Source organism: Maylandia zebra, linkage group LG23 (genome assembly GCF_041146795.1).
Source record: "Maylandia zebra isolate NMK-2024a linkage group LG23, Mzebra_GT3a, whole genome shotgun sequence".
Lineage (NCBI taxonomy): Eukaryota > Metazoa > Chordata > Actinopteri > Cichliformes > Cichlidae > Maylandia > Maylandia zebra.
In genome coordinates, this window is record NC_135188.1 from 2,480,474 (window position 1) to 2,505,798 (window position 25,325).

A 25,325-nucleotide genomic window follows, 5' to 3' on the forward strand; every position below is an offset into this window, starting at 1 on the left:
TCTCATAGCATTGACTCTTGTCTGCAAGAGGAGCCTGTTGCCGTGGATACCTCTCTTCTTTCTCTTTCTATCTTCATTTTCTCCCCCTCTCTCTCCCCCTCAGTCTCTCTCTTCATCCTGTCTCACCCCTCCTCCAGTTTGCTGCGAGTGTTTCAGGGAATGTGGGGTGTGGCGGCTGCTCAGAGCTTTCAGAGAGCCTAAGGTGATGCTAGTTATTGCAGGGAAGTGAATCAAAAGATACACTTAAAATACAAATACAGATTAGAGCTTGAGATGTTCTTTTGGGCCGTGTTTTCCAGCTCATTTATGGATTTGTTTATCCAAAATCTTCTGGGTCAATCTGTGGTTCAGCCTAGGTTTAAGCTGGCACCCCTGCAGGCTAGTGGGAGTAAGATTGCATTTGCTCTGTTTATTTAACTTCTCATCACTCACATGTCCCAGAGTAACCCTGCTAGCTACAGCTGCCAGCACAACATCGATCTGTCCAGTTTCTTATTTAGCCTCATTCACTCCTCCTCGTCAACCTGTTTTGGAAGCTTCCAACTCTTTATATAACCATCATCTTCTCCTCCACCACTCGGCCCCCTTCATTTAAATTGTCACTTTCTCCTGTTGGATTCTTCCCTGTTGTCTCTGCCTCCTCCTTTCTTCAACTCTCCCTCTCCTCTCTGCAGATTTAAGCTCCCTTCCTTCCTTTCTTCCTCCCTCTGCTGCACATAACTAGGATAGAGGGGAATGCCCACGCAGAGCTTTAGATAAAAAGCACATTGCCGGCTTAGTTCAACCAAAGAGGGGCTGGAGTTGAACCAACAACCAATCTAGGTCTCACAGTACAGGCAGCGAAGCTCGAAGTAAGAGCGACCCTGTTTATAAGATCACAACCCAGGTCTTACCTGATAAGCCTTCTGCTACTCTGGCATTTTGTTTGTGTGTCTGCATGTCTGTGTATCCCTGTCGGCTGAGGCTGACCTCAGATAGCAAAGCTAAAGGGCTTCCAGCACGTGTTACCCTGCTGTTGGGTTCGATTCCCTGTAATTAACCTAACTGCATCCATTTGTGTTTGCTGGGAAATTCAGGTGTCACTTAATTAAAATACTTAAATAATTAAGAATTTTTGTCAGCAAATATTATGAAATGAACAAAACCAACAATGAATCGTTGATACTGAAAAGTCTTGTCTGTGTAGTCGGATCCTTATGCAGCAAATTCCTGCCAAAGAACTCGACATGCATCAACCTGCTGCTGCACTGCACAAGAGCAACACGCTTTATTTCTGTGGAGTAATGGTGATGCATTTAGAAAGCTTAATAATAGACAAGTATTCTAAAGGAAAGTATCCAGTACTGTACTTGAGCTACACTCATTCCTTTATATTTTGCTTCCAAAGACTTTCTTGTAATTTTTAAAAGTGGTTCAAACAGTTCTCCAAACTTTTTTTGTACATCTGTACTTTTTCAGTCCATTCCTTATACCGGACCATTTTCAGTGAAATGTTTTTGTTTTGTTTGTTGAAAAACTGACCTTCAAATCATTCAAGCATAAAAACTGTACCTAACTGAAGGGATAAATCTGTGTTGTATTTACACAAAATAGACAATTTAACAAAGAAACAATTTTTAAATGTATCTTGAGGCACTTTGTTAATAGCAGCTTATAACAAAAACACAGCTTGTTCCCATTTCTTTAGTTGAATCTATGAAAAATACCAAAGGTAACACAGGTCGATGGGCAAAAATCTTAAAATTGTATCTTTTAAATCCCGTTTAAAAACTCATTTATTCAACATAGCTTTTCCATCTAGTTAGTGTCCCTATTTTATATTTGGTTCAATTTCTTATTTATGTACTTTATCTTTTAGCTATATCTGTTCTTAGTAACTTTGTTCTTATATTCCCTTTTATTGCTGTATAATTAGTGCCCTTAACCTGATGACATATGTGCTACTTTGTTAATAGTCTTTTATTTATTGTCTTAACTTTCCTGTTTTTATTGTAAAGCACTTTGGTGTACCGCTGGTCTTTTAAACGTGCTATACAAATAAAGTTGTATTGTAAAAAATATTTTCTGTACCAACAAAATCATTTTTCATCAAATACTTGGCATATCTCGCCATGGTGTGTCCTTTAAGAAACTGGACATTTGGAGGACAAAGGAAGAAGTGATAGGCCTAAAACAACATGAACAGGATCTGGAAGTCATGTTCTTAAGAAATTAAAAAAGACCTGACACAGGAACTGAGAGATGCATTTGGCCCTTCAGCTGATTCATGGGCCATTTGCTGAAATTTAAGCAGAAATGGTCTCAGTGCAGGAGTGGCATTCAAGAAGCCATCCTGAAGCATTCATCATCTAAAAAGAGAACAGAACAAAAAGGCAGCCAACATCCAAAGACGAGCTCTGAACGTCCTTCATAGAACCTGGAGAACTATTCCTCGAGAACAATTAAGGAAATCACAAGAAGTCTTGTCCAAGAAAGTTCAGGCTGTGTTGAAGAATAAAGGTGGTCATGCCAAACATTGGATATTAAGGTTGTTACAATGGCACAAACTCTGTTTTTAGCTCACAGACTGTATTTCAGTGTGTGTTTAAATGTGTTTTAAAAATCATTGCACCTATTTCTCATTTTCAAAGCAACATGTAAAGAAATGAGGGGTTACTCAAGATGCTTGCATATACTGGCAATTGCTGACAGTAAGAAAAGCATAGAATCGATAGTATTAGTCTTTAAACTAGCATAAATCCAGAAAAAGGATACTAAAATATAGCCACTGTAGACGTAACCTATGCATCCACTGCCAAACTCCCAGTCAATAGTTTTTTTTATTATTAATCCATCTTTCTGTTTTTGGAGCATCATGACGGGACTACATATGCAATTTCATCTCACAACTTTATGCTGCATAATGAAAAACAAACTGTTGACATTATCTGAGCCAGTTGCTCCTTAACTTTAGCCTTCCACTCCATTTGAGTACATGATCCTCGCCACCATCATCGCCAACTGTATCGTGTTGGCTTTGGAGCAGCACCTTCCCGGAGAGGACAAAACACCCATGTCCAAAAGACTGGTGAGCTGCACATGATCCACAAACACAGTCACAACTCATAATCTCTCAAATCAAAATATAAGACTGTTTGAAAACGCACGGCACTTTCATTTGCAGCAGCTCTTTGTCAGCTCAGTGTGAACTTATAATTTCTCTCTTGCTTTGTACTCACAGGAGAAGACAGAGCCCTACTTCATAGGGATGTTCTGTTTTGAGGCAGGCATAAAAATCATCGCCCTGGGCTTTGTGTTTCATAAAGGCTCTTACCTCAGGAATGGGTGGAACGTCATGGACTTCATTGTGGTCCTCAGTGGGTGAGTCCAACAGTGTGTGCATGTGAATGTGTGTACATTTACAGATCTGTGAAACAGGATTAGCATCTTGAATTGAAAAGGCTGGCGACTCTATGAGATTTATGGTGTGAAAATACAGTGCGCAGTGTTCTTAGCCTCTTTTTTAAGGAGCTCGCAGTTATTTCTAGCACCATTGGCTTCAAATGCTTTGCCTACTTGTTGCTTATTCATTGGTAATGTTTGAAACCTGAAAATCTTTCTTTTATTGTGGAATTTATGTTGCTAAAGCTGATGAGTGAACCATATAAAAGTCACACAGGAAGTCTTTTGTGTACCTTATAATGAAAGTGGGACGGTGGGAAAGTAAACCTCTTCTAAACCAACTGTTATTTGCTCTTTTTGTCTAAACTTAAACACATTATACTATGAATAATGCTACTGGTGCCTTGCTGGGGAAAGAACCAGGTGAGGATGAGTGTGCCATATCATATTTCATATTCATAATATAGGACATGTACCTGTGTATACAGCCAACAGTGACCTTTATCCAAACAGAACAGAGTAAAGGACATTTGCATCGTGCTTTTTATTCCATTAGTACGTTCAGAGTAACAGTTTCTATTTGCTTGAATAAGTTGTGCAGTGCTTAGTATTCACATAAAGGTACTCTTCTGTTTTTATGTAGCTGATTAAATTAACATTAGAAAAAAATATCCCAAAATTTAATTTTCCAGGAAACGCGCAGAGGGACAGATGTGGAGAGTCCAGAGCTAAACTGTGGAGAGCCAAACACTCAGTGGCAGCTACTGTACATAGTCTCCCAGGCAAAAACTCCAGGGGGGGCTCCAATCAGCATTCATCACCATTATGTTATAAATAATCTGACACTAATAGAGCAGAGCTGGACACATCAGGCTGCCGTGCTAGCTAAGTTCTAACTTCAAAATAAATTAAATAATTTCATTTCATTTAATAAATGATGATTTAAGTCTCCCCCACAGTTGAGGCTAGATATATGTGTATATATATATACATTTATATGCTTGTGGTGCTTTATCAACTCTAAAGCTTTCAGAAAGGTGTTTTAGTGCAGCGGTCCCCAACCCCCGGGCCTCGGACCGGTACCGGTCCGTGAGTCGTTTGGTACCGGGCCGCGAGAGTTGAGGCTCAGGTGTGAAATGTTTGGTTTTCAGGGTTTTTATCGGTTTTCAGCGTTATTTTGTTATCGTTTTTATCGTTAACTCGGTTTTCCTGGGTCTTTTCACGTGTGTTATGAATCTTATTTTTTTCGGTACCGGTACTGGTTTTATTTTGTTGTATTTATCCGCGACACCTTAAAGGCCGGTCTGTGAAAATATTGTCGGGCATAAACCGGTCCGTGGCGCAAAAAAGGTTGGAGACCGCTGCTCTAGTGCAATCAAAACTCTGCAAGAAACCACAAAACATTTAACTATATCTGTTGTTATGAAACCCACCAGAAAAAATATCTAATGAATGTAAACATTTTGGCTAAAGAGGTCCTCCCTCTCTCAAGTTTTGGTCTGCTGTAGCAGAGCTGGTCCTCAAGTGTCTGAAATTCAGCACACAAACAACTTGTCTGATCAACAGGTTGTGATAACGCAGTAAGAGGCTGCGCTCTGCCAGCACAGGCAGGGAAGCTAAACATGAATGTGAATAAGCCTGAATTTGAAATACTTAAAGCAACAGATTTGTAAATATTTAATGAGGAGAAAGTACACGTGTGTGGACCTCAAGGCCAGTCAGTTTTGCTCTGTGAATGTAAACATGACCAACCATGAATTTCCACACACTAAACTTCAGTGTGCTATGACCAGAGCACTGTGCTGGAAGCTGACTAAGCTGTTGAAAAGCATCTCACTCAGTGTACTTACAGTACATTAATTGAATGGGAGTTAAAGACTCTGGGGATGCTCAGCCTGCTCTGTGGGGGGGGGGAAGGTGTTGCATTATAGTGCATTTTACAGCAGTTAAATCCTCGGGAGACACGAGCGCCTCATTGTCAGAGCAGAGAGGGAAATGCTCATGGTTCAAAGGAAGAGCTTGATGAGACAGCAGATCAACCTCGACACCTGTCTCTCGCTCACACACACACACACACACACACACACACACACACACACACACACACACACACACACAAATGAAATATTAATCAAGTCACAGGATAGAAGTACAAAGGGTGGCAGACACGGTTCTTAGAGAATTCTACATGATTCTGGCTGTTCAATTATTGATGAGGTCGGGCTTCTCATGATACTCCGCTCGCTGTTGGAGAGAGGAAGGACGTGAAGTTTGAGGAGAAAGATGGAGGAGAGGAGGGCATGGGAGAGGGGCGGCGTGGAGAGATGAGTTTTGTTCCCGCCTCAAGCCTGTTGATCGGCTGACGCCACTGTCACATACTCTTGTGAGGACACTCAACATACAGGCTGTTCTGATGTGCTTGTATCTTCTGAGTGTGCTGGGCTCCAGTCATGTAAATGTAAATGAATGCATCTGCGTGTAAGTTTCACGTGATGATGTTTCAGATGAATTCCATCTTTACCGAACAGATATTTGGGGCAAAAAACAGATGAAGGAACTTTTATAAACGTGAACAACAGCAGCTGCATTTATTCCACTCTCGCATGCTGTGGGTTGAATTTGAACTACCAGTTGTGACTCAGGGCGGAAACATGCTCGATCTGGCTGAAATAGCCTCTAAGGTTTTATTGTATTAATATTCATCATGATGAAGTGAGCTGCAGATAGTTCCCTCTCTAAATTATCATTTTAGCCCGTGCAAAGATAAATTAATGAAAATGTTCTCACCGTGTCTCTCTCTGTTTCCCTTTTTCCTTCCACCTGTTCAGCACTTCCAGACTTCTAGGCTATCACTCTAGGTTTGCAACTTTATTGGAAAGCAGATAAATGTTATGAGATCTGGTTGGTATTATGAGATGTAACACCAGTTTTGTCTATCAGTCAGTAATTAGGAGGTCTCTACAGACAGGAAGAGTCTGAGTGTGTTGCAAATATTCTGCATATAGATGCTTTCAAATACAAACACTGAACTGTATTCATATTCCATTACAGTCGCTTGGCAGCGTCCCTCTATTTTTGATTGATTGATTGATTGAATCTTTATTTTGAACATGTTGAAAAAGTACAACAAAATAGAATTAAAAGAGACAAATGAACAAAGCGAAACAAAAGGAAAGAGAGCAACCACAACTCCAAATAAAGTTCATGTTCAAAAAGGAGCAGGAAGAAGCAAAATTGCAACCAAATTTTCATTGTGGTTGTAAAGCAACACTTTCATTCGTGTAGCAGAAAGTTTCTGTGCAATGAGACGGCGACAGCTGAGCTAAAGTAGGAGCAAGAAAGACTGAAACGGTGACCAGTCAAGCGATTTTTATCCCTTGGCTGCAAAAAGGTTGATGGGGTGTTGGCCTGACACCCTCTGTCCTCAAAGGATGCCATCCAGAAACTTCAAGAAAGATAAACAGGCAGAATAACTGTTGATGCAAATAATCAAAGTACCAATAATCAAATTAACATATGGAGAAACAAAAAGAGTGAACATTTAAGGCAAATACAGCATTACATATTCAAAAAATGTGCGTCAAAGAAGACATTGAGCAATATTAGATGCTGCTAAATGTTTCAGGAGCATGTGAATGTTGACCTCAGAGTGCAGTCAGTCAGTTAACAGTGAAGTGAGAGTGTGCTCTGTGCTCTTTGTGAGCCCCAAAGATATTAAGTGGGGAAAAGACGATTACATATTTTGTTTTACTCACTTGCTAAATAAACAGTTTGACCTCCATTTTTGAAAAAATGATCACGTGAGGGGATTATTGTTTTTTATTTACCTTGTGGGACTCTGAGAGATTCTGTTTATGTGTGTTGAAGCCTGCAGTCACCAAAACGCTCAGAAATAGCAACTTCAAGTGGACTTGACTTACAAGATTATGAGTTCTTATAGTGCAGTTACAACAAGCCTGCAGTAAATCCACTACGCTTTCAATCACACAGGCGGGAGCCCTCATTTAAAACTTTGCCCGTGGAAGCATAACACACGAGTGTTAGCTCAGACTACTAAACCTTTCCTCAGTGAGTACCCCGGACTCCCTCAACATTTTGTGCGAACATGTGTAATTATGGAAGCATTTGCTAAAAGTGTCAACGCTGGAGGCTGTGATTACCTCAGCAAGCTTCCTTGGTGTTTCAAGCTGGCCTGTATTACACAGAGCGCGCGAGTGGGAGGGAGGTATGAAAAACCAGATGGCACTTACTGTTTCCTCAAAAGCTGTTATCGTGTAACGGAGGGCTGTTGTGGTGGAAATTGGAATAGAGGGTTTTCCTCAGGCCCGCTCACATGGTTCACCAGCCGGTTACTCCTGCTGAAAAAGCAAGCTGTGAGGCAGAGCAGCGAGGAGGAGAAGCATGGGAGAAAGAAAGGAAGTGAAGAAGGACGAGATGGATAGAGCTGGAGCAAATACGAAGAAAGACTATTTGCGTAATCGCACGTACTAATTGGTATCGTGGTCGACGCGTTGGCTGGTAAGCCCTCCATTAGAGTGGCAAAAGTTGGCAGAGGCAACGCCCACCATGGGTTTGTTTCATCACTGTGTGCCAGACCCTCAGGGGGGTGAGGAGGGGGGGTGGTTAGCTCAGAGGCAGCTGATGAGTGTAAAGATAAGGAACCTGGGAGATGAGCATTTCTCTGTGGCTCTTATATATAGGATAATGTTTTCATAAACATTGCTGCCAAGTTTGTTATGAAGATTTTTTTTCAGTCTTTTCTTCTTTACTTCAGAAAACACATCTTGATTTTATTCATTTGGATCCCCATTAACTGTGCCCTAGACTCAGCCAGTCTATAGAGATACTGCCAGCTAAGTACCTGAAATGTAATTTTGGAACACCAACAAGTAGAAAGAGGAGAGGGCTGTTTAGAAAGCCTGTGACAGGAAAATGTCTGAAGCACAGAGGGAGGGAAAGATACTCGGGAAAATAAATGATGTAATATGGCTCTGATGTAGCAAACACTTTAAAATATTGTTTTCAAGACTTTGAGAAATCTGTCTGTTTTTCAAAACGGCAGCTAGTTATCTTGTTAATGTGATGCTTGTCTGTAAATGATAAATCATTGAAATATTTTTAGGGCAGTCAAATATTGCTCCTAACGCTCGCTCAAAAGAGCGGCACAAGTCGTACTTTGATTATTCAGGTTTAGTTACATATAAATCCTGTAATGTAATTTTGTTCTAGTGAAACAATCACAAGTAACAAAAGTGAACGTAATGTTTATCGTTCACTTACCATCATATAGACTCATTTGCCACTTTGTTGGGTACACCTATACAACTGGTTGTTAACACGATTATCTCATCAGATATTCAGAGATGTAGGCAGGATCAAGAAGACCCACTGAAGTTCAAACTGAGCATCAGAATGGGGGAGAATGGTGGTCTAGGTGACTTTAAATGTGGCATGGTTGTTGGTACCAGACAGGCTGACCAAAGCACTTCAACAGGCATTTTCCCACCAATCAGGAAAAAAAGAAAAAGAGAAAATATCCAGTGAGGAGCAGTAATCTGGGTGAAATGCCAGAGGTCAGAGAAGAATAGGCAGACTGCTTTGGGCTGATTGGACAATCCAGCATCACAGCAGCAAAACCTCTAATAGACACGCCGGTCCACAGAGTCCACTTCACACTCTGCTTCTCCAAAACATGGAATGAACACGCATGCAGACGTTACAGTTGATCAACTGAACGTTATTTAAATGCAACAGTCTGAGTATCCGTGACCTTCCCTTTATGACCACACTGCATCCATCTTCTGATGGCTGCTTTTAGCTCTGTGCTCCATGTAACGAAGCTCAAATCATCTCCAACTGGTTTCTTGAATATGAAAATGGGTTGACTACACGTGACTATAAATGGTCTCCATAGTCTCCAGCTCTCAATCCAGTAGAGCACCTTTAGGATGTGGAGAAACAGGAAACCAGCTTTCATGGATCGTGGAAAACTGCAGTATCTGTGTGCTGTCATTTCAATATGGACCAAAATTTCCGAGGAATATTTGAGGGACTTTGTCTCGATTCTTCTCGGAACAGATTCAACAGCTCTGAAGGAAAAAGGAGGTCCAACATTTTGCAAGGTGCATCTAATAAATTGTCTGATGAGTGTATTCTGTAGAGCCGCTGTCGCTAACATTATGTGAAAAATTAAGTTGTTGGCTGTGGTCAAAAATATCTGTCACAATTTGTATAATTAGGACTCAAATGCAGGACACGAGCAGACTGATTAACAAAAGGCGACTTCAGGGGGCTCTCCACCTTGAGCCTGGGATTCTGGCTTTGCTTAGGCACTCGGGCCGCGGCTGGTGAGTCGCCAAGGTTGTCCCAGGAGGACCAACTCAGGGTCAACCGCGACCCCCCCTCAGAGAAGAGCAGAAGAGAGCACTCTATCCCTCTTCTTCTCTTTTATTCCCCCTCTCTTTCTGCCAGCTTTCTCCCCAAATTCACTTTCTTTCTTTTTCTTTTCTGTCCGTTATGGTTGTAATAATCCAAAATAAAAAAATCCTAATAAAGTTCTAATAAAATATGACTATCAAGTGGACAGTTATAATAAATGCCACAATGCCCCACTTGTACTAACAATTCTGATTGCTGCACTGTTGGACACGACAGGGGAAAAGAGTAATAAACTTTAAGCATCAAATCTCCAGATGGTGGAGAGAGAATCAAAATCCAAAAGGACAAAGTGACACAAGAAACCAAACTCACTTCCAGAGTAATTAATCAAACCATGAGAAACTAGAAATCAAATGCTAAGAACTAACATTCAAGATCTACCAAGATGATAATTAAAGTGAAATAGGAATCAAAATACCCATCCATCCATCTTCATCCGCTTTATCCGAGGCCGGGTTGCGGGGGCAGCAGCCTAAGCAGAGAAGCCCAGACCTCCCTCTCCCCAGCCACCTCCTCCAGCTTATCCGGGGGAACACCCAGGTGTTCCCAGGCCAGCCGAGAGATATAATCTCTCCAGCGTGTCCTGGGTCTGCCCCGGGGCCTCCTGGTGGGACATGCCCGGAACACCTCACCCAGGAGGCGCCCAGGAGGCATCCTTGTCAGATGCCCGAACCACCTCCGCTGGCTCCTTTCGATGTGGAGCAGCAGCGGCTCTACTCTGAGCCCCTCCCGGACGGCCGAACTTCTCACCCTATCTCTAGGAGGAAGCTCATTTCTGCCGCTTGTATCCGCGATCTGGTTCTTTCGGTCACTACCCAATCAAAATCAAAATACCTCAAAATAATAAAAACTTAAAGCGCTAGAAGAGTAACAATGAACAGAAAGCCTAAACCAAGAGACCCAAACCAGGACAAGAACTTTATAAACCTGTTGAATTATGCTGCGATGTTATCTCGTTGTTTTGTACATTAGCTTGGGAGAAAACAGAAAATGACAGATTTATACCTTAAACTGACAGAGACAGTTCCCTTTGCTGTGAGAGCAGTTTATACTGCAGGCATCAGACTTTATTCTGACCATTTCCTGCTCTGTTACTACTGCCGACCAGAAGGGAGAGCTAACGCGAGAGCTTCAAATTGATTTACATCAGTGAAGCCAACACCCTTAATATCAGCCAGCATGGGATGTGCTATGTTTCTCTCCATCTCTTCACTGTACTTCACATCTCGGCCCTCTTTCACTTGCTTTGGTTTCTTGGCTTCAGTTCAATTTTCTTCAGTTTTTAATACATTTCTTAAGCTTTGCTCTTTAAATGATATTAATATGACAGATAAGTTGTGAACATGCATCACTGCACCTGACTCACTGAAGGCTGCGAGCACAATCTGTCTGGTGTGTATTACTGTTACTCATGCGTATGAACCAAATGTGCCACTACTGCACGTCTTTTAGCCAGCAACACCGTATGTCTGCTTGGCATTCATGCACATGTTAGACGTGACTATATCAAACTGTCTCTCACACACACACATATTCACACAGACGTGTCCTCTCCAGTCTTATTTTCCATCTGTTGTCTGATCGATTGATGAGTTCAGACATAGCAGGGGTGGATATGTCCCCCTGAGCTGTTACCGTGGTGACTGAGAACCCCGCCCCAGGTCAGGCTGTCACTGGCTCCAGTCCCGCTGCTACAGTTAGTCAGAAAAGGACAGAAAAGTGCAGATACACCTGTTTCTTTGTATGTTTATGTGCGTGAGTGATGGCAGCACTCTTCTCTCACATTTCATTTGGCCTTTGTTTTAAAATAAACAAAGTGAAACATGATTAAGATGAAGAAAGAGAGAGCAGTTAGTGACATTTGAATCCTCGCGCAGACGTGGTGTTTTACCTGTGATCTCATCCCGAGGCAGTGAATGATGATCATGATGCCGAGGAAGCTGACAGCCTAACAGGTTCTCTCTCTGCCCCTGTGTGCTCTCCCTCCTTCATCCTATAAAGACGATGAATGGGCTGCGAAACAAAGCCCGTGTCAGGGGTCTTTATGCAGTCCAGTCTAGTGTCTGATTAGAGACGATGAGGTGCTACACTAAGATCAAAGGGGTTCCTCTTTTTGAAGGAACTGAAGTCAAATGAAATTCAATTTGCAACTTAAAGTTACACAAACTGAGGGAGGGTCAGGGCCATTTCTCAGTCGTGACCTGGCAATTTGTCTTCACGAACTCAATTTTACTCAGAATTTAATTTTTGCTTGCAGTAAATCCTCTCCAGTCTTACATTTGTCTCTGAACGAGATCTGGTAAAAGACGTGATTGACAAACTACAAAGAGTACGGTCGCAACTGAAGTCTCCTCAGATGATGTTCAGAATGAAATTGCATTTTTCAGAGACAAACAGAAATGCGTGTGCAGCCGGTGGCAGCGCCGAGGAGCTTACTTAGGATACAGTGAGAGAGGCTGAAACACACATGCTACCCACGTTACAAAACACTGGCTAAATCTGGGCACTAATTTATATTTTGAGTGCATGAGTCATAAAGCAGAACAGTATAAATGTATTAATACATCAATAAAGATGTTACATTTTTTAAAAAGTTCATTGTTATTGGGCACATCTTTGCTGGGTTTCTGTGTCCAGTTAGATTTGAGAGATGCTGTATAGCGATTTACATCACACCAGCAAATATGGCTGAATTTAATGGCTGAATATAGAAAAAAGTTATTAAAATGGAGGATTTATCCACTCAACATAGAATTGTTGTCTTAAATCCAAAGTAATTTTGGTGCTTTGTGGTTTGGGGCTTATTATAACTCCTTTTACAACATGAAACACACAGCGTGCCATTTAGTTTCTAGGTTCTATGCTTCCTCCCCACCTAAGCAGCATACTCACAGGAACACTAGAGGTCCGTTAGCTTCGGACATATATGCCGTTAGTGTTTTGTTATTTTCTTTCATATTTCAAAGTGAGAAAAGAGGCTGAAGAGAAGATTTGTCCAAATACAACCTGTGTCTGTGAATCTTGTTTTGACCACATCTTCTAAGAGGAGTCAGAATCAACAGTTATGTTGCCAAGAGAGGCTACTGAGATTAAACTGAGCCTGAATACAGACACTTCGCGCACCTCTGGAGATTTTCACTTGTAGAAAACCGGCGTTTGATCTCTGCTGGAGTCTAAGCAAAGGACCTGACTAACAATTGACCGTGAATTTGCATTAGAAGATTGCTTTCAGTGTACTGTGGCTTGTAAAAAGCTATGAACTTCGACCTTAGATGCTGCTCGGTGTTTCTTAAGGGCACTCTGGTTTGTCACTGTCAAAATGACGTCAGTGTCAGTGGAGCTCCTTAAGCCATGTTGCTGTCACAGTTGTGTCACTGCCAGGAAGCAGCATAGCACTGGCTTTGAGACAAAAGGCAACCTTCAGCCCAAACACAGTATTTACTTCTTTATATTTGTGTCCATCTCAAAAGGAACACTTGAAAAGTCATTGTAAGTTTGCTATTGTTGACACAGGGACTATATTTTTTATACTATATATAATTGTAATATGATAATACAGTAATTCCGATAATTATAATATTACAATATCATGATAAATACATTATAAAATGAATCATTTATAAAACATCCTATATTATAATTTACTGAGATGCACACACATGTGCAGCTCCCTGGATAAAAGCACCTTTGACAGCAACAGTAACTCCAATAACAAACTGTTACAACCAAAGTATGCAGAAGAGCATCTCTGAACGCACAACATGTCAAACCTTGACGCAGATGTGCTACAGCAGCAGAAGACCCCACTGGTGCCACTCCTCTGTTAGGAACAGAAAACAGAGGCAAGGCAAGTTTATTTGTACAGCACAACTCAACAACAAGGTGATTCAAAGTGCTTTACAGAGACATTAGAAACAAAAACAAATAAAAAGCATGATTTAAAATTGATTAAAACAAGCAAACAAACAAACTAATTAACAAACAAACAAACAAACAAAACAGTATATAAAATCAAAACAGATAAAATCAGAACAGTAGATAAAATCAGTAGTTAAATGTAAGTTTTGAAATTTAAGCTTAAAGTGTGGATTTGGTGCTTTATTCAAATGCAGCTGAGAACAGGTGAGTCTTCAACCTGGATTTAAATAAACTGAGTGTTTCAGCTGATCTGAGGCTTTCTGGGAGTTTGTTCCAGATATAAGGAGCATAAAAGCTGAATGCAGCTTCTCCGTGTCTGGTTCTGACTCTGGGAACTGATAAAAGACCGGATCCAGATGACCTGAGGGATCTGGAAGGTTCATACTGGGTCAGGAGGTCACTGATGTATTTTGGTCCTAAACCATTCAGAGCTTTATAGACCAGCATCAGCATCAGAACAGAGGCTCATGTTCACAGTGTTTTTTATTCGCTGAACTCAAATGACCTCCACGAGCATCAGATCTGAATCCAGGAGAGCACATTTGTGCTGTGTGAAATGGGGCAGGTGCATCACGGATGTGCAGTCGACAAATCTGAGGAACTGTGCGATGTTATTATGTCAGAATAGACCAAAACCACATTCATGTTTCCAGCACCTTGTTGATGGGGTTCAACCGGGTACCAGTGAGGTGGACCTATTAAAGAAGTGTAGAAGCATAGAAGTGTTTTTGCTGCATAAGCCGTTTTTGTACACCATCAATACTTCTCATTGATGGTGTGATTTTAATCAATTTTACCAGCATCTACTGATACTCAAAACTTTCCCTTTATGACCTCCTTGTGAATTAAATGATAGTCATTTATAACAGGTGTATGTGAGTGTGTGATGTAAAAAGTGTTGGTGACTCATGTCTCCAATGAGCTAAATTAACATCTCTCCTTCATTCACTCTCTCTCACTTTCTCTGACTTCTAACAGATGGCTACTGAATCATTTACCCATATTTATTATTCATTCTGGCCAAAGAGCAAACATTTAGCTAACTGACATATAAACCAATATGCAGGCTGATAAACCCAGGCCAGTATCTCAGGCTGTTGATTTAAGGAATAGTTGCATTTGACCTACCTTCCTTCCTTCCTTCCTTCCTTCCACCCACCCCTCTGTCCGTCCGTCCGATCTTGCACAACAAATTGTGTTTCTTATGTGTGCGTTTGGGGTTCCTGCTGTTTTTCGGTGAGGAGGAAAGAGAATAAAAAGGACAAATGAGGGGGGGAGTTAAAAATGAGTGAGTACACTGTGGGAGGCACAGAGGCTTATATCAACTAAACCAACCAGAGCAGCACTGTAGGAGTTTTTTCATGCAATTCCTTCTTCTGCACACACCACCCACCACACTGTGAGAGCAGCGGTTTTAATTGATTGTCCTGCAGAATCTTACATCTCCCTAAACAGGAACCCTGTGATGTATGTTTTTTAAAAATCACGCTCAGCTGTTTCTTCCTTCCTTCCACAGGTAGGACTGTGTTGTACTGTAAGTGAAAAATTGTTTCTCTATTGTTAGAGTTTTCACAAAGATTAAGACTCGTGCTCATGGACACATCAGCTGGGAGGATATTTGCTGGGACGGCAGTTGGGTCTTACTTTAAGATGCTAGTTTTAATTAAGCTATTCTTTCAACATTTAGTGTAATGCACAAAATATGGTGTTAGTCTTCCTGCTGAGACAAAGCTTTCTATCTCGGTGCAAGAGTTCTCATGTGTGCACTGTATTGTACTGCGTGAACTTAGTTGAAGCCTCTTCTGACAAATTCCCAGGTTCATTCCAGGAGACGAAAGAGGGAGAGATCATTTGGAACAAAGTGATTATACAGCTTGAAGCGTTAGAAAATAGCAACTGCATAACCAGCAGTGACAAAATAATTCAATAATTAACTGTGACAATAAAATAAAATCACAGCATCTGTTGCAATAAATCTGCTCATTTCCAGTAGCCAGTGTGCCTTCTTAACTATTTGTTCTTGAGTAATGTTTAAAACCCCTACAAAGAGCAAAATGGCATCAAAACACCTTCAGTATCATAATCTTTGATTAATTTTTATTGTTTATTATCCAGTTTCCTTAGCTTCACCTCGTGCTATGTTTCCCTGTGTAGTGCTGCTGGAGTCTCTCCGCCTGATGCAATCTACTGGAATTTGTACACATGAAACATGATGACTGTGTGCCGTACGCGCTATTGGTCTCTGTCGTGGAAGTAAAGGCAATCACGGCTATTCTGTATCCCTCAGCATTACAGAGGTCCTTCAGTTGACTTTAGGATGTGGCTGTGTCCAAAATCAGTCACTCCTCACTATGGAGCGGACTGTTTAGAGGTTGCCACTATGTAGTGGGGCAACCGTGGGTCAGGGGGTTGGGAAGCTCATCTTGTAACCGGAAGGTTGCCGGTTCGATCTGTCTGTCTTTGTCGTTGTGTCCTTGGGCAAGGCACTTCACCTACTGCCTACTGGTGTTGGCCAGAGGGGCCGATGGCGCGATATGGCAGCCTCGCTTCTGTCAGTCTTCCCCAGGGCAGCTGTGGCTGCAACTGCAGCTGCCTCCACCAGTGTGTGAATGTGAGAGTGAAGGAATAGTGGAATTGTAAAGCACTTTGGGGGTCTTGAAAAGTGCTATATAAATGCAATCCATTATCATTATTATTATTATTATTATTATTATTAGTGTTGTCCAATAGGGAGAATAGTGGACACGGAGCATCCTACACTGGCATAAAGAGTAATTTCCAACTCCTCCTTATTACCCATGATGATAAATCAACATTTCGACCCAAACAGAAAATCCAGTTTGCACTTGCACGGAGTCAGACGTGCACAAAAAGGTCATAAGGAACACGTAAACTACATCAAACACTAACAGGAGTAGGAAGTACCAACACGAAAGCCACACAAAGATCTAACCTTCAAAATAAAACATTAAAAAAATCAAACATTCCCACTGTGCAGTTAGATCGTGTTTCTGTGTTTCTTAGTTAGTAGTTATCCACTTATTCTTCCTTCTTCCTGCTTCGCTCTGGTCAGCATGTCTCTCTGGTGTCTTGTTTTCAGTTTTACTTCCTCAGCAGTTTTGTGGTTATTATTCAGACCTGTGTGTCATTACCTTCCTGGAGCCAATTCCCTGATTACCTTCATGGGTATAAATAGTCTGGTCTTCTTTAGAGTCTTTGTCAGATTATCTCTGTCTTCCTTTGTGGGCATAGCTAGTATGTGGCACTTGGCTCTAAAGGTTTTTGTTCTTTCTTTCTGTAATGATTACAAATGCATATCTTACTTCAGCCCATGTGTTCTGAGCAAATTGTTTCATGCGAGGCATGTAACGGAGAAGCACCACTGAAAAATACACTTTGATTATAAAGGATTTTTAGGGGAAAAGAGGTATTGCCTAAAAATAATGAAAAGAAATTAACTGTATTTTCTTTGTCTTTTCTCCCAGAGACCTTATATGGCACCATCATTCATCCTCCTCGTTTAGGAGTTTTATGACTTTTATAAAATTCTCTGCGACTGTCACTGATCTTGGCTGACTTGAAGTAAAAACTGATGATAATCTCAAATCCTGGCAATGTATAGAAAATAATGCAAAATTAACTGTAGTTTACCTGAATTAATCAGTTAATCTAAAAATCAGATTTAGGGATAGTTTAAATTTGTGTCCTTCAAGCACTCGTTTTATCAGCGCAGAGTGATTTTTATAGTTAACTTACTGAACAAAAATTCTAAAAATGTGCCAGCTATGAGTAAATGATTTCAAATAAAACCATAGACCCATCGTTCTTCTTTTAAATGGCAGAAACTTTCAGTCAGAAGGATAAATACAGATGTAAATAACAGTGCTAATCACCGAGTAACCGGGCTCTGTGGTGCCATATTGTGCGTGCTTGCTTGAGGCACTAAAGGCCCCCACAGACCCACACAGGTGTTTTTAGTTAACATGCTAATTACACCTGTATTGTTTTGCTTTTTTTTTTAACTATAACAGTGTTACAAATGTAATGTAACAAAACTGTCAAGCACTAATAAAATGATAACAGTGTACCTATCCTAACAGGTGCTACAAAACTCACATGTCCATCAAGCCCGACTGGTAGACGCCCACACAGTCCTTAAAAGAGCTTTCATCAGTCAGCATAAGTGAAAACACCTGCATGGATGCGCTGTGGGGTTTTAATGAAAGGAAATCATTAAAGTCATGTTAATGTTCCTTGTAACACCTTTGATTTTCATGCTCTTGCTGTTGCAAAGGTTCATTTTGGAGAAATGGAAACGCTGTAAGTGAGCGATGGCTCTCTGAATACTGTTAGAGGTGTTGCAGCGTCAGATAATGACACGTTACAATGAGCAAATACAATATGGATTACTGTGTGTGTAACAGAGTCCACGGCAGACCTGATGACATGCTCACGGTTGCCGTACACAATCACACGCTCGCAGCTTTCCAGCTCAGCCGACACTCCAACAGCATGACGTCAGTCCGCACAGAGGCGTGATTGCGGATGCCGTGCAGGTGCGTCCACCGTCCCTGCAGCAGCACCGCAGACCACGCCCTGTCACAATGTGTTGTACACGTTTAAAGTTATTCCATAACACACAATCAATCATTGAAGAAAAATCAAAGAGGATTTTCTTCTGCTGGAATATAATTTGAATCCTTATTTTAACACACAAAACTGATCCTGTGACTCAAAAGCTGCAGACCGGTAATTAATGTCGTTACAATATCCAGGTGCGCTCACATCACATTCGTTAACAGCTCAACAGCGACACGGAGCATAAGCCACGACGTTATCAGTATCACGCCACAACAGCTGTCACGCCAGATTTGTCACGCAGTGGGGAGCTGTCACCTCTGCAGGGTATGTCATTGTTACTCACTTATCATGGCTGACAACTCTGACCAGGCCATCGGCTAAGTTCACTACAGTGCGTCTCATATAACGCTCGCAGACATGCTCAGAGTGAACGGACACGTTTTTCTGTCTGACAGATCCCAGTGACTAAAAGCGACTTTATTCATTTTCAGAAACACCAGTCACCTTTGAGCTTCGAGCCGTCCCTGAGATCGGTTAGGTTGTCTAAAGATTTATTACAAGGGTAACCCAAACCCCCTTGTTGCCATAGGACCCCCTTCAGTTGTGGGTGTGGCTAGCCCTGTGAAAGGCTCCCGAATGAATTTTATTTGGAAATCTATTGAAAAAATAAAAGAAACTGCAGAATAACCAACACTTATTTGTGTTTGTTTTGTTTCATCCTTTAACTCTGGACCACTTCATGGTGTTCATGAATAAAATGGTGACTAATACCACTAAAAATGAATATTCCTGCATTACCGAGAAGGAAGTCAACCGGGAGGTGCCAAACTCCTTCTTTGAGCCAAATCGGCCATGTGTTGTGCTTCCCTTGGCTGATTTAAATCTGCCACTCTCTAAGGCCAACCTTCACCTTCCTCATGTCCATCACGTAGGTGGTGCCAATGGCCAGACGGCTGTAATGTGCAATATGTCTGTAACAGTAATGAGTATAGCAGGCTGTGGGACAGAGGGAATTGTTAGTGAAAGCATGTTTCTGCAACATTTCATTAGATAAATATGTGTATATATTTTTTTCCTAATAAATCTAATAACATATAGTTTAATTTGGTGCTGATATGTCTATTTATTACCCAAAATATTGACTCTCAGATGGCATTTTTTAAAATTTTTTTAGCAGAGGAAGCTTCTATACATCTGAGCCTTCGCTCTAATGGCCTCAATCCATTTTCATACTATGAGTCATTTATTTGTGTATTGGTAGGCTTTAGCAGTAACTACCAGTATGCTCAGTATGGCTATAACATGTTATTTAGAAATGTTGTCTCAAAATCTAACAAACAAGCAAAAACTTTTACCCCAAAATGGTTTTGGACTTTTCTAACTGTGGTTGCACCAAAGTCCCAGAACACAATCTAACTTCTGCAAATGGTTGTTGCTGCAAAACGGAGCCTGGGACGTCCTCTGAATATCAGCGGACTGAATGAGAAAGCCATTTTTAGAGCCTTCATCGCCATAACAGTTAAAGAGCAGTCAGGACTGATGGTCTGAAGAAAGATGGAAAGATGAGGGAGGTCGAGGATGAAATGACGGCGGTGTCAGGAGGGAGCGAGTGGTTGGATTAAAAGGAGGGAAGGAGACGAGAGAAAACAGGAATAATCAGCGTGTTAGTGAGCTGTTGAGGCTGGGATGAGGAGGGAGTGGCTTCAGGTGTGAATGCAGTTCTATTTCTATATCTGCGTGGATGACGGGGAGCTATTTTAATCCTTCTCTCGTCTCCTCGTCCCCCATCTCTTTATCTTTTTTCTTTCTTTTCATAATTAAATCAAATGACACTCCTTGTCTTCTAACAGTACAGACCGAACTAATTCTCACCACTCGATCACAGAAATGTAATTGGGTCTGTGATGCTGCGTTTCTAGCTGTGTGATAATCAAGTATGCAATTACCGTTGAGCAAATTACTGCACATAAAGATGATACCATAAATCATCTGTGATAATCCACCTATCAGTTTGCTTAGCTCGTCTATGTCTTTACTTTTTGGTCATAAGTACGGTCCTGAAATAAAATGCTGTATCACTCTTCCCTTAGCGAACCTATCGTCTACTCCCCTTGCACTGCTTTTCTTTTGTTTATACCTCACTTCTTCATCCTTCTCTGCCTCCCACTCTGCAGGCATCAAGGTGAAAGTGGAATAAATAAGTGCTCAGGTCGGTGGACAACGTAAAAACAGAATGAATCAGAGGTGGAGTATAATTGGGAAGGTGGTTGAATGGCAGATAGAAGGGGAGAGGAGGGAGGGAGAGGTTTAGGGATGAAGGGCAAGATATGAGGATAGAGAGAAAGGGGAAGCAGGAGGGCAGACTAATGAGAGACCAGGGGTGAGATCACCAGACACGACTTTTTTTCTTTCTTGTCATTTTGAGGACTGAAGGCCACAGAGGTGTTTTTTAGAGAGAAAACAAGACAAACAAAGTGAAAATGAGACCTGTGAAGGGCTTTGTGTAGAGCATAAAAGGCTGGCGTGTTTGTAACGTGTGCGTGTCCACATGTGTGTCCGCGAGCTTCGCGTCCCTGCAGCCTGAGGGTGTCCTGCCTTCTCCTGATGGAGCTGCTTTCTTTGTTCTCCCCCTAAATAGCAGTTGTCACGGCCGTCCTCCCACACAGAGGGAAAGAGCCAAAAGTCCCCCAAATAATCATTGTTGTTGTTTCTCCTCTGTGTTCTTCGCCTGCCGGAGACCCTCTCGTCATCACAGTCGCTATCTAAGCGCTGCAGCCGTCCTCCGACACTGTGCGCGCCGGCCTCGTGTTTTTATTTTTCGACACGGCTCCGCGCAGCCTACAGAGCATGAAATTGTGGTATTAATGTGCATCTGCGAAACAGTGACAGTCCTGTTCTTTCTCTTTGTCTTCTGTTTGTGTGGGTTTACACATGCACACGCGTTTGCTCGTTAAGGATCCTGGCTGCAGCAGGGGCACACATGAACATCTCAGTGGACTTGAGGACGTTGAGAGCTGTGCGAGTACTTCGACCTCTCAAGCTGGTCTCGGGCATCCCCAGTGAGTTTCACTTATACTAAATCAATGTGCCGTTGTTGTCCTTTTCATCTGGATCTATGTATGCGCAGGCTGCGTGTGATAAAGAGGATTAATGGGTAAGCTTAAGCAAGTGGCAAAATAAAAGCAACCCCGTTATTGGCAAATACTGATATTTGGTATCAGCATAAGGGTTAGCACTCAACACCCGTACAAACCCATATGGAAAAGATATATATCAATCTTATAAAGTTTGTATCTGTCTTGTGTGAAACTTGTATGAAAAGCATACAAGAGTGAAAACAGATATAAGATCCCTTGAAAAATTATATAATGAAACTTGTATGTTTTGGATACTTACTAAAACAATGTATGAAAGTAATGAGAAAGTGGCCACTTTCATGAGTAAATCATGTAAGTTTTTACTATTTCTTTTTCATATGGGAAGTTTTATTAGTTTTATTATGTTTACAAATACAAAGAGCTACATGCACACACACACAAACAACAGCAGAAGCATAACCTCCTTCTTTCAAACATAATTTATGTCAACAAATTTGCAACACTTTTCACTTTGTAGCGATTTTTCACTAAAAAGAAGTTCTAAAGGATTTTATGAGAAGCTTCAGCTGATTCATTTAAATTGTTGTGTGTGTGTGTGTGTGTGTGTGTGTGTGTGTGTGTGTGTGTGTGTGTGTGTGTGTGTGTGTGTGTGTGTGTGTGTGTGTGTGTGTGTGTGTGTGTGTGTGTGTGTGTGCGCTCTCCCTCCAGGTCTGCAGATAGTCTTGAAGTCTATAATGAAGGCCATGGTCCCTCTGCTACAGATCGGTCTGCTACTCTTTTTTGCGATCCTCATGTTCGCCATCATCGGTTTAGAGTTTTACAGCGGCAAACTCCACTACAGCTGCATCCCAAAGCCTGGGATCCTGGGTACAGACGCTCAGAGTTCATCTTTGAATGTCAAAGAGACGACATTGTCTCATGGATAAGTTATGTTTGTGTACAGCAGTCTCATGCATGTTTATGCACTTCTTTAGGTAGTAGCTCTGTACTCATAATCACAAATGCATACACACATGGGCACAGACACACACCATACTAGGCTGCACCTGGAGATGTGATCAAACCAAACCCTCTTCTGTGTAATTAAACCCAACAATGCAGGCTGGCACAATGGCTCATTGTACATTCATAGGTATCATTAACCTCCGAGCAGCTCCTGTCACACACGAGCTGAATGGACAGTTTGATAACACAGACATACTCGAGTATTTTGTGGTCAGATTACTAGAAAGTGGACATTGATTGGTTTAAGCGTTTCATGCTAAATCCTAAAGTGGACCAGATCCGGTTTTTCACTTTCACTTGTCTTACTGTGGGTCTGTTTTTCTCACTTTTCATCTCTCTCTTCAGAAAATGAGACTATGGACTCATCTGAGGTCGAGTTTCCGTGTGGCGTGCGTAAATGTCCCGCCAAATACACCTGCAACGATACCTGGATCGGGCCCAATGATGGCATCACGCAGTTTGACAACATCCTGTTTGCTGTACTCACCGTCTTCCAGTGTATCACCATGGAAGGATGGACCACTGTACTCTACAATGTAAGACAGCTAACATGCACGGCTCTGCCATTCATAGTATTTTGCTGGATCGCTGCAAATTATTAAAGCATAGCAGTAGTTTGTTACAATTCAGACTCCATTAACCTCAATGAACAGAAAGCAGCTTTAGCTGCAGGATGTTAATGACTGCTAAGTGGATGTTTGCGACCTCTGATGTAGTTTAGCTGCGGATGGAGAATATGGGGGAATATGTTAGTAGGAGATGATTGCAAAGAGCTACGTTGGTTTTCCTTAGTTCTCATCCTGCCATTTTAAGACCTCTGGACCTCCTGTGAGTGTTGTGAGCTGTCTCAAAAGTTTAATCTATAAATAACGACTCTAACTTCTGTTATGTGTCCCACTTACCATTATTTTTATTCAGTTAGTAATTGAATAAAAACAATGGCGAGCAGGACAGTTTGTGTTTTTCTTCAATATGAAGAACACTAAAAGAACGGATGCATGACATGCACAGCCTTTAATTGTTCATTTTTGCTTGTATGCTTTTGCTTTTATCTCAGTAAAGCAAAACGCACGCTGCTGTGCCAGGGTGCAATTTGCGGTCAGCTGCCTGCTCTTTCAGTTTTTATTGAGATGGATGGAGGCATACGATTTGCCAGACTGATTGCATTATGTCGTCTAAAGTGATGGTGAATGAGCGAGGACCGACAGAGGACAGAAAAGGATGACATCAGCGCTACTGTGCTGCTGAAAATGATCTGCGGACAGTGAAGACGTCCTGGGGTTTAAGAGAAATATGCACCTGCGCTGTGTACACAAAAACTAAAGCCACTTGAATAAACAGCAGTTGTGTTGTCATGCTTAGGTCCTGGTGCTATAAAATAAAGAAACAACGTGTTATCTAATGATGTCCAAGAGAATAACCCCCACAGATCTATGGACACAGTATCTGTATCGGTTCCTTGCCTGCAGACCTGAACCTTACACCTGTGTCTTTCTGCTGTCTTTTCCTGTGGCAGCATGGGTCATGCTCCAAGCTGTCTTGAACTAGCTAAGATTTTTATATATATATATATATTTCAGACCGACGATGCCTTGGGCCCCAGATGGAACTGGCTTTACTTCATCCCTCTAATCATCATCGGCTCCTTTTTTGTCCTGAACCTGGTGTTGGGAGTCCTCTCTGGGTAGGTCCACTGACATTTTAATCTGTCGTGGGTTCAGCCTGTTCCAACACTGATGTAAATTTAAGGGGATTTTTCTTTTTTCTTTTTTTAAATTCACTGGCTTTTTCATTTCTCGTCCTCTATCAAATAGTTGTGAGCTAGAAGAAGTGTCATCAGCAAACAGCCAAATTAAAGATTTAGAATAGAAAATGAAATTAAAATGACATCTTCCTGGTTCAAGTAAGCGTTTGGTCAGTCTACACACTACATTAGAGTTACTGTGTAGTTTGCTAACAGACGCAGGTTTAGGGCTCTGCTGTTCTACACCTGTGTTGGGCTCGTCGTTCCCTGAGATGGGCTGCAGCCATACAGCCAGCTCGGTTTGTTTGTTGATTTAAGATGACTTAGACTTGCTTTGTTCACCGATAAATAGAATTACTGACAAACTAGCTGCTGCCAACTCAAACCATTTCACTAGGCGCTGTCTATGCAAGTTAATTAGTTTTACAGAAAGGTCAGTTCACGATCCATTGTCATTATCTCCACAGGGAGAGAGAAGAGATTAAGTTCAAGACAACAATAGCTTTTTCTTCGAGAGGAATACTGCATCCCTGTGGCCTTTAAAAGTGTGCCTCATCTGTTTGCTTCTGCAGAGAATTCGCCAAGGAGAGAGAGAGAGTTGAAAATCGCAGAGCCTTCATGAAGCTGAGACGCCAGCAGCAGATTGAGAGGGAGCTCAACGGCTATCGGGCCTGGATCGACAGAGCAGGTGGCTTTAGTCCCAGTCACAGATGAACTTTTCCTCAATGAGAAATAAAAATAATCATTTCTTTCATCTTCTATAATCCTGTCAGTTGTGAACCATGGGAGGTATTCGATGCAACATATAAGCGTTACGTTTTGCAACAAAAACGCTGTAAATACATCACAACAGATGGCGATAGAGCTCCTTCATGTGAACCATCAGCTGCTCAGTTCTGACCATACTTTTTTTTTTATAGAGGAAGTTATGCTTGCAGAGGAGAATAAAAATCCAGGACCTTCTGCCCTTGATGGTAAGTCAACAGGGATCTTTGTTTTTCCTGCTATTGCAGTACATCCTATCTTAGTTCATGCTGGCAGATATGCTTTAAAAAATGTATGCTATTATTTTTTGCACTGCGGATCGGCTTTAGATTGGCACACACTGTTTAAGATTCAGACATAGGAATAAGAAGTCTTTCCAGTGAAATGTATTTCTT

At 41.5% G+C, this 25,325-nt stretch overlaps 1 protein-coding gene across 6 annotated transcripts in view; it reads left to right on the plus strand.

Moving 5' to 3' along the window:
- Positions 1 to 2,966: 2,966 nt before the first annotated feature.
- Positions 2,967 to 25,325, plus strand: part of cacna1ea (calcium channel, voltage-dependent, R type, alpha 1E subunit a) — a 59,094-nt gene continuing 36,735 nt past the window's right edge. For all 6 annotated transcript variants that reach the window (XM_004555088.3, XM_076880614.1, XM_076880616.1 and 3 more), the window contains exons 1-8: positions 2,967 to 3,067; positions 3,221 to 3,360; positions 21,274 to 21,377; positions 22,125 to 22,283; positions 22,767 to 22,957; positions 24,002 to 24,105; positions 24,738 to 24,853; positions 25,086 to 25,139. In XM_004555088.3, coding sequence (XP_004555145.3) covers positions 2,975 to 3,067; positions 3,221 to 3,360; positions 21,274 to 21,377; positions 22,125 to 22,283; positions 22,767 to 22,957; positions 24,002 to 24,105; positions 24,738 to 24,853; positions 25,086 to 25,139 — 961 coding nt within the window. In that variant the 5' untranslated portion in view covers positions 2,967 to 2,974. The remainder of the gene's footprint in view (positions 3,068 to 3,220; positions 3,361 to 21,273; positions 21,378 to 22,124; positions 22,284 to 22,766; positions 22,958 to 24,001; positions 24,106 to 24,737; positions 24,854 to 25,085; positions 25,140 to 25,325) is intronic.